General features: G+C 35.5%; 1 protein-coding gene across 2 annotated transcripts; it reads right to left on the reverse strand.

The window, feature by feature from the left end:
• Positions 1 to 764: 764 nt before the first annotated feature.
• On the reverse strand, positions 765 to 8,947 carry gnaq (guanine nucleotide binding protein (G protein), q polypeptide). Of its 2 annotated transcripts, none has more exons than XM_051110772.1 (7): positions 8,150 to 8,947; positions 7,084 to 7,268; positions 5,934 to 6,088; positions 4,313 to 4,441; positions 4,037 to 4,166; positions 2,543 to 2,696; positions 765 to 2,293 (listed from the first exon to the last, which is right to left on the reverse strand). In XM_051110772.1, exons 1-7 carry the CDS (start codon positions 8,283 to 8,285, stop codon positions 2,103 to 2,105), a joined length of 1,080 nt encoding a protein of 359 aa, XP_050966729.1. In that variant the 5' UTR covers positions 8,286 to 8,947; the 3' UTR covers positions 765 to 2,102. The 2 variants fall into 2 exon arrangements, with proteins under 2 accessions (XP_050966729.1, XP_050966730.1); XM_051110773.1 differs by lacking the exon at positions 8,150 to 8,947 and adding an exon at positions 8,026 to 8,124.
• Between the last annotated feature and the right edge of the window lie 1,053 nt (positions 8,948 to 10,000).

Consider the following 10,000-nt stretch of genomic DNA (forward strand, 5'->3'; position numbering starts at 1 on the left):
ATGCTAGTAACTTGTTAATCATGTTAGCAACATGCTAGTAACTTGTTAATCATGCTAGCAACATGCTAGTAACATGCTAATCATGCTAACAAAATGCTAGTAACTTGGTAATAATGCTAGCAGCGTGCTAGTTACATGCTAACCATACTGGAAACATGCTAACAACATGCTAATATAATGCTAATCGTGCTAGCAACATGCTAATATAATGCTAATCGTGCTAGCAACATGCTAGTAACATGCTAATCATGTTAGAAACATGTTAGCAACATGCTAGTAACTTGCTAATCATGCTAGCTATATGCCAATCATGTTAACAACATGCTAGTAACTTGCCAATCATGCTAACAGCATTCTAGTAATTTGCTAATTATGCTAACAACATTGTAATCAGCCTATAAAAATACAAGCAACAAGCTAATCATGCTAAAACATGTTAACAACATGTTAAATCATGTAAGCAATGTGTTAAATCATGTTAGCCGCTTTCATACTTTTACAACTGGTTTTCTCACGCCAACTTAAAGTTTGTTCTCAAACTTTACTTATCTAGTTGTTTCATGTTGTTTGGTGTTATTAATATTTTCCGGGTTTTTTTGTTTTTTTTTAGATTATATGCTACCTGTGTATAGCACTGTGGTCCATTTTTATAGTTTTGAAAGTGCTTTATAAGTTAAAAGTTGAGTTGATTTTATTTTATTTTCTTAAATATTTAGCTCAAAATCTGTAGTTTGCTTAAAATCTTTCTTAAAAACAAATGCCACTTGTTTTGGTATTTAGTTTATTGCAGTGACATTTATGCAATTTTAAGTCACATAAGTGTCCAAGTATGTTTTTGGCCCACTGTACAACTTAAGGTTTTATGCTTTTTTTGGACAGCAAACATTTAGACAGCAAATATTATACATTTCTCTCTAAAATAGCACCAAATATTATATACTGCTCTCTAAAGTAGTAGCCTTTTATTGCACAAAAGAAAGAAAGAAAAAGACAAAATCTTCCAGCAATAACCTTAAATTCAGTGCTGCCCATATTAAGTAAACCATGTCAGCTTCACCCCCAGAAAAGTCACAACAGCAATTTGGACCTTTACTATTGACTCATCACAAAACATTCATTTGTTTGACACGCAGCTAATCACATGATACTCTTTACTAATCTGTCTTTAAAAACATATGCAAATATTGACCAAAGCTTGATTACACCACACTGTCAAGTCAGTACAACACCAGAAAGAGCATCATTGGCTCACTGAGAACATTTGTTGGGTACTTTATTACGAAAAAGTCAAAACGTATGCTTGTGTTACAGAAAATCTCTGAATGGCACATTTGTAGTTTAAGATAAGGATGCACAGGAATCGGCTCTCTTGGCACATCATGTTGCAGATGTATAATATCTTCCAAGAACAGAGGTGTTAAGAGGTGGCATTGTAAAGAAATAAATGATACTGGCAAGGGCAACTTTTTGCATGTGGTATGATTATCAGTTTGGCAATACATAAAACAATCACATTAGAAGAACTTTGGCACTTTCAATGTAAATATTAATGTAAACTAGCCTTTATCTACTCTTCACCAACGCGTGTGCTTTGGAAATAAGAAAAGATCCTTATCTACTAAGCTTGCTTTGACTCTAAAAAAAAAAATGAATACATTACAATACCATAGAAGTACTTTTCATTGCTTTCTAATTACCTCACCACACTGAATAATTAATGTTAATAAAAGTTAGAGAAATCTATGTAACATTTATAGCAAACAGCTCAGTGTACAACCAAAAAGAATTTGCTACAGAATAAACCTTCCAAAAAAATCCATAATAAAAAAAGTTCAATAACATAACATTTTTCATTAAAATGGAATAGCATTCCATGTGAATAGCTCCGAGGTGCAAATAAGTATTGACGAAGCAGTGAGCAGCTTGTGTTACAGAAAGAAATAACTTGTGTGTCCAAATTCATAGAGCAGAATCAGGGACAGCCGACAGCTGGAACAGTTAAAGCAGACTTTTTGGCTCACAGCATTACGGCAGACTCTAGCTGCAGACTGATGAGTCCTTTAACCTGGCGAGACAATGACAAAACCGTAACCGGCCGTTGTTCAGACTAGATTGTATTCCTTCAGTGTGAACTGCAAGATGGTGTCCTTGACAGCAGCGAACACAAATCGGATGTTTTCTGTGTCAGTGGCGCAGGTGAAATGAGAGTAAATGATTTTTTCTGAGTCTGGATTCAGGTCGACAAACATCTTCAGGATGAATTCCCGTGCAGCTTGAGCGTCTCTCTGGGGTCCTTGCAGAGAAAAACAGATAGATCTTGGTTAACTTAGTCATCTTGACAATGAGCTTTTACTTAAGTATAAGCAATTAGCGATGCCTTAGCACCATCATGGAGTCTCATGAAAAGTGTAACAGCAAATAAACAGTTTTTTTAAGACCATCAGTCCATCAGCTAACGAACGCATCATGACTAATCATCTTTTTCAAATCTCACAGAATAGATTTGGAAAAACAACATATATCGCAAAATTCGGAGTCTTACCATCATATTCAGGAAAGTAATCTACAAGATGTGAAAACATTATTTTCTCTTCCAAAAGGTCTTTCTTGTTCAGAAAAAGAATAACTGATGAATTCTGGAACCAGGGGTATGTTATTATCGTCCTAAACAATGCTTTGCTTTCCTCCATTCGATTCTGTGGGGGAAAATAACATAACAGAGCTATTTCAGTGGTTATTTTAGTCCTTCTTTACTCCAGCAATCAGCACTAACATTCAGTTCACTGCTTCTGACAATTTAAGAAAAAAATTAAAGTGATTTCATCCAAACATTGCTAAAGTGGCATTTTTTTTTTATTTCAGAATGAAAATGTAGTTCATTCTCTACTGGTTATAAAATCACATTATTTACCCAGAGAACTTTTGTTTTTATGTGGTCATTTTAAACACAAATAAGAATTTCATCAAAAGTTTCATTAAATGACTACAAAAATGTCAAATGGTGTAACCATTAAGTAAAATAATATTACATTTACTATCCAAAATGTGTAAAACACGAAAGTATAATATTTCCGGCTTTATGTTTTGTCACATGTTGACAAAAGGTCTCCTGCATGTTGATTAACCCACAATGACTTCTGAAGATATTTTTTGGCAGACATACACTGCCCTCCAAAAGTTTGGAAACGCCCTACAAAAGTGGGGTTTTGGACAATATTGGCATGAATCCTTTTTAATTTTGCACTGATACACATAGTTCTGAACACAACACAAACTACGAAAACATATTTTATTACATAAACAGTTTATACACTGAAAAAACTTTCATCAAAATATCCACCATCTGCATAATCTGGGTCTAAATTCACTGTATTCTAAACTTAATTGGCAATCAATTGTTGAAGCTATTAAGGTGTGCTGACCCAAAAATCTTTTAAAAACCTGGGCCAAGTTTAAACCAGTAGCCAGGCATCACAGCTGGCAAAGGGGCATGTCAGACTTTGACATGTATATATTGCCATTATTGTGCAATCAAAATGAAAATTATTATTGCTGGTCTTCAGTGATAATGTCAAGTTACTTTAATGTATTTGCACCAAAAAATGATAAGGATTTATGCTGATATCGTCCAAAACCACACTTTGCCAGGGGTGTTTCCATACTTTTGGAGGGCAGTGTATAAATATATATATTTTTTCAATTATTTGTAATATTTTAAATATATATTACCTGAAAGGTTTATACCACACAATTGTTTTTTCCCCAAGAAATGAATACTTTTTAATAATACTTTTTCTTTCCTATAATCTTGAGTGTAGGATTGTAAACCAAAAAAAAAAAAAAAAAATCAGAAACTGAAAATACATACCTTATAAAATACATATGCATAACACATAAAATAAAATGTATTAAATTTGACAAAATCATATAATGCAATAAATTCACCATCACGCATAACAGCAGTTCTGCTAACTTTTTAAGTGGTTTAAAGTGGTTTAGGAACAACTCTGGCTCCCTCTGCTGGCACTTCATTTACCTCATTGTCAGACTCAACGAGAACTTGGTCATATTCACTGAGAGCTACCAGGAACATGATGGAGGTGACATTTTCAAAGCAGTGAATCCACTTTCGCCTTTCTGACCGCTGGCCCCCTACATCAACCATCCTGACGGAGAAGGATAAGTCATGAGGTTGAAAGGTCATACACTTACAGTCTGGAAACATGGCATCTGAGCACTAGGCTAAACTGATCATTTTGTATCAGTGCAGTACTGGATGAACTAGAAGAATAACTATTAATAGAACATTTACCTGAATATGACACTCTGTAGGTCAAAGGGGTATTCAATGATCCCTGTAGTGGGCACTCTGACCCTGAGCACATCTTGCTGGGTGGGAATGTAGGAAGGGTCGGCAATGCGATCCAGTGAATTTAGATAACTGTGGACAAACAGTGAACATTTCACAATTCTGAAGCATCTCTACGATTTGTTACTGCAATACCTGGGTGAAAACTAAGATTTTACCTCAAAATAAAAAATAACAAATGTACTTCTGGATAAAGGAAGCATATTAGGATAAGGAAGAAACATTAGCAACATTTTCATGCTAATTATGCACCATTGTCAGTATATACAGTATAGTGTGTATATGTATTGTGTTGTTTAGCGTGTATGTACACTACCAGTCAAAAGTTTTTGAACAGTAAGATGTTTAATGTTTAATTTATAAATCAATACTTTCATTTAGCAAGGATACTTTAAATTGATCAGAAGTGATGATAAAGACATGTATAATGTTACAAAAGATTTCTATTTCAAATAAATGCTGTCCCTCTGAATTTTCTATTCATCACCTTAAAAAATTCTACTCAGCTGTTTTCAACATAATATTGCTAATAATAAATGTTTTTTGAGCAGCAAATCAAAATATTAAAATTGTTTCTGAAGGATCATGTAACTGGAGTAATGATGCTAAAAATTCAGTATTGAAATCACAGGAATGAATTACATTTGAAAATATATTAAACTAGAAAACAGTTATTTTAAATAGTAAAAATATTTATATATGAATATTTTAAATATAAGAGTAAGCAGAAGAAACTTTTGTCTGGTAGTGTATATATACATATATATATATATATATATATACAATTTTCACTAAGGTAATGAAACTAGAATTTTTGCTGCTTGATTGATCTTAATGATCCTAAAATTAGCTTAATTTTCTTAATGGAAAATATAATCTTGTATTAATACTTCATATTATTTTATCAGGATCTTCTAATGCAAATTCCTATCTATTCCTATCCCTAACTATATTAGCAGGCAGACAGTCGTATTGGTTTAGCTTACTGATTTATTAATGACAGTAAATATAAATCCTAAGACAACTGATTATGTAGACTGGAATATAAAATACACTAAACATTTCATATGGAAGCTCATAGGTACTCGGTACTACAAAATGTAGGTTTAACATTTGGTTACAACTGCAAAAAGCTCACTTTATTGACTGTCAGACTAAACTTCAGAAGAAAAATATTGCTCAGAAAGATTTAATTTAAGCATGAACTGTAACAAATATTGGCATAACAATAGTATAGAGCTACTAATATTAATTTAAAGCTCAGATCATTCTGTCTTGGGTGAATTTGATGAAAACGTTTTGATGAAAACTTGTGAGTGCAGACTTTAGTGTGTTGGCAAATCTGACCACATTGTTGAGATATTTTCTAAAACTCTAGAGGACACATGTTAGATAATTGACGTCTTTTTCACATGAGAAAAATCAGAGAAGCGGATGTCTTTAGTAAAAGCCACATTTCTTCTGCACATCTTACTCCTGTTCAGGAGAAACAACCAAGACAGTAGAGAGATCTCATTGTGGTTCTTCTCTCTTACGGAAGGCGGCAGGTTTTAGATGCACTCACTATTTTGTGGAGTCTGAGAGCTGGTATTCTCTCCTCCGGTCATAACACTCCTGAATTCCTGGGTCATTCCATAAACTCCTGATGGCATCTACATACGGGTTGACGAACAAGAAGACCATCTCCACATCTACTTCTCTGACAATGCTTGCATTGGCCTGTGAGGAGAAAAGTGCAGTTAAAACAGTGTTAAAAGCTGGTGCTTCAGCCAATGCAGTGTTGCCAAGTCTGTGATTTTCCCACAGAATTAGGCTGTCACAGTTCATTTTTTTAGTCTGCAAGTTGAAGCAAAACCCCCTGTCCTCTTAAAAATGATTTTGACCAAGGTGGAACACTTTGAAAGGAGGTTTTGACCTCCTTCAATGGTCAAGAATTTAGAGCAATTTTGATAGCCATTTTCCCTAGAACATTATAGGGCTAGTTTTGAGTACCAATTGGGCTGGTTTTGTTATGCAGACCTGGCAACCCTGAGCCAATGGGACACAATCAACCGTAAATGTTGAGTCACGTTAGCCCACTTACACATAACCTGGTTACAACTTTATTGACCCGTTTTACTTTAGACTCAAATTTGTTAAAGTTCTTGATCTCACTACACCTGACCCAATAATTCAGAACTTGATTGAGGCTGCGTTCCATAAAATTTCAACTACGCACAATGGAAAATAGGTTTGCCTTTGGGGGTATCTACAAATGGAAAAAAAAGAGATGGCACATTTTTGGAAGGCCGTAAAATAGTATCATTAATTTAATAGCTTAGAGGGGTAATTGCATTAAGCCCAGGCAAAATGATTTGCCAAAGTGATTGTATCTCTCTCAGGGTATTTGACTCAATGTTCGACCTACTTCATGGCAAAGTTATTTGAGTGTCAATTGCTCTGACACATTGAGCCATGACTCTTATGCAGGCCATGCAAGTCGAGTCCAACACACAACATTCCCCTGTGAACTTAATCTTAACTATAGAAGATGCAAAAAGATGCCACTCTGCAACATTCGTAGCACCATAAACAATCAATGGCATCTATTTCCTTACTATAAAAGCTTTAGCTTGCACTGTACCAATTTAGGGAAGACCTGTAACCAAGATAAAGAATGCATAACAAATCCACAAAAACATTAGATCAGTAAGAGTGACTGGGTATGACCGTACCTTATTATGTTCATACTTGTAGTGGATCTGAAGAGTATCCATTGCCCGTATCATGGCCTGCAAAGATGTAAAGATGTTTTGGTAGACCAGCTTGGTAAAGCCTCTCCTGTCCTCTTCTGAATATCCTGAGCCATGAATGATTCTCATCTGTTTAATAAAGGTGCTTTTTCCACTTTCTCCAGTTCCTGAAAATGGAAAAATGCAAAAAGCGATGGGTTAGCGGTGGAAAATCTGGTTCATCTGAACTAAATGGTTTGTTTGGAAGGTTCTTGAATGGCAGCGATGGACAGATTCACTTGAATCCTCACTCCAGATAAGTTCCCACTAAGTACATGTGCAGCATTTTGTGTTCATAAAGTGAATCAGTCTAAACGGAGTCCAAAAAGTGAGACAGATTACCCCTTGACAAACTGCTGTGTTGGTCAGACTAGTTTTGTCTTAGTTTTTATGCTACTGGCCCCAGCTTCGACCAGGTAATGACCAGTTTAGACTAGTTTAAAAAAAAAAAAACCTGCCACGTTTCAACAGCTAGTGTTGAACTGAATTTTCCAGCAGAGATTTGACTCGGGAATCTCTCTCCATCTCTCTTTATTGTTCTGAAACTGGATGACTCTTAAGACATTGTATTAATGTATAAACAGATCCTTTTGGATTTCTAATGAATCAACCTTTAAAACAGTCCTTAAGAGAATTTTCTTGTATATTGTAATAATATTGGTATTATTACTGATGAATAAAAAAACAGAACCGAAAAAACAGAATCACATATATAGACATCACATGCACAATCACAAGTATGTTAGGAGTCAATCACATCCCATCGCACCTGCAACAGTTGTCCCACCTGTCGAGCTTATATGCATCTAAATAAACAGGGTTTATCTTTTCTTTGCAGAAAAAAAGCAGACGTGCCATGATGATGAGAGACACTGATTCAGTTACCTTACACGATGTATTTTAATGAACGAATGATTTTTATTTTCAGATGCCTGTGTAAAACGTGCATTTCTTACGCCTTGACACACGCACAAAAGTTTGGTAGAGTGACACGAAAGCACCCTCGTACCCAGCAGAAGCAGTTTGAGCTCCCGCCGAGCGTCTTTCTTGTCACGGCGGATCTGCCGCTCGATCTCATCGTTGATCCGTCGCGCTTCTTTCGCCTCCTCGCTGAGGCAGCACGCCATGATGGTGTCCAGCGTCATGACTCACCGAGACAGTTTACAATTAGGAGCTTTTCAGCAATTCCTTCGAAAGAACATCAGTCCAAATCAAACGTAAGTGTTCAGATAAGGCCAGAGAAAGTGTTTCCCTGCAGCGCGCTGAGAAGAAAATCCAACTCATAAATCGTCATTTGTACACTAATACTTCTGCAGCGAATGGAAAAAGAAAATCGAATGTTACAGCAAACCGTATTCAAAATGTAACAGCGGCTGAAATCCTGTAGCGGTTTCAGTGTTTTATATCACTCAGAAAAGCAACAGATCCTTTGGATTTAGTAACTCCATTACAGACTGTTTTAATATTTGGCGTTAAATATTGAAAGTCAATACAACACAGTATTTCCTCTTTAGACCGCACTAGAGTCTCCTATCCATGAACTTGTGGTTGGGAATATTTGCATGAATGGTGTTGCCCCCGTTTTAAAGTCTTCAATCCGGGCGTGGTATCGCTGCGTATGGCCGACAATTCCCTGGAAAATTCACCCAACGTAAGAAGGCTACAGCATTTTAGTACCGCGGACAGGAGTCCAAGCGTCTGACGAGATTTTATAAGTTAGTCCATTGAGGTCTTCACTCCTGTTGATTTAAATCCCAGCTTGAATACGCTCGATTTGGACTCTCCATTCTTACATATGTAATAGGGATGTTCGATTCGCGAACGAATCGTTTTTCTAACAGACTCTTTTGAACGATTCGGACGAACCGATTAGCACGCGTTTGTGAATCATTATACTGTTTGTGAACTATACGACGGGAACAGGTTGTGGTTCCAAAATATGTGCATTTTATATTTAATCATACGCATTTTACCTTCACATTATGCTGCTACAAATTAATGAGTAAAATGAGCAGAGGAACTTGTATGGGTGAGATTCAAATAAATCGACGTCCGAACCAACCGACTCGCTAAAATGATTCGGACCTGTCCACTAATATGTAATGTTCATTAAAGGCAACAGCATCATCCACTCCTTGTTGTGTGACGCGCAGATTTGAGGAGGAGCAGCTTGTCAAAAGAATAAAAACTGTTCGGACTTCAAACACTGGACGAATCTTTAGTGATCCTTATGAGAATTTTCTTTCAGGTTTCCAACATAATACACAAAAAATAGATCTTTCAGGAGACAATAGTCCTACAGAGAACTACACGAGTACTGACGTGGTATGTAAAAAAAAATCTTTCTTTGCTCAACACTAGTGTCCTGATTACCCTCTCGGAGTTTATTCTGCAGTAATTTAGATACATAGGCTAGCTGAACATTGCAAGAAGGTAGATTTCCAGGTAGAGGATATGGCACCCCTGTTTTATAGTGTTGGAAAATTATACAGAAGATTTGAGTGCTTTTTCATGACCTAAATTAGATGTGAACATCATAAAAGTTTTCTTTCTAGATTGTGTATTACCAATATTAACAAATAAAACTATTACAAATTACAAAACACTATTGTGAAATTTAAAATTGCCATTTAAATATTTCTTGTTTTTAGTTGTTTCAAATGCCAGTTCTATAAAATAAACTTACAATAAATTATTTTAACCTCTTAATGGAGAAAAAAAAACCCCTGCTCTAATCAAATAAACATATTTACCTTTTAGCCAGTGTTATTAAAACTATATATATATATATATATATATATATATATATACATACAGTCACATGAAAAAGTTAGGACACCCTATTGAATTTCATGGTTTT

The sequence above is a fragment of the Labeo rohita genome, chromosome 5 (assembly GCF_022985175.1).
Source record: "Labeo rohita strain BAU-BD-2019 chromosome 5, IGBB_LRoh.1.0, whole genome shotgun sequence".
Lineage (NCBI taxonomy): Eukaryota > Metazoa > Chordata > Actinopteri > Cypriniformes > Cyprinidae > Labeo > Labeo rohita.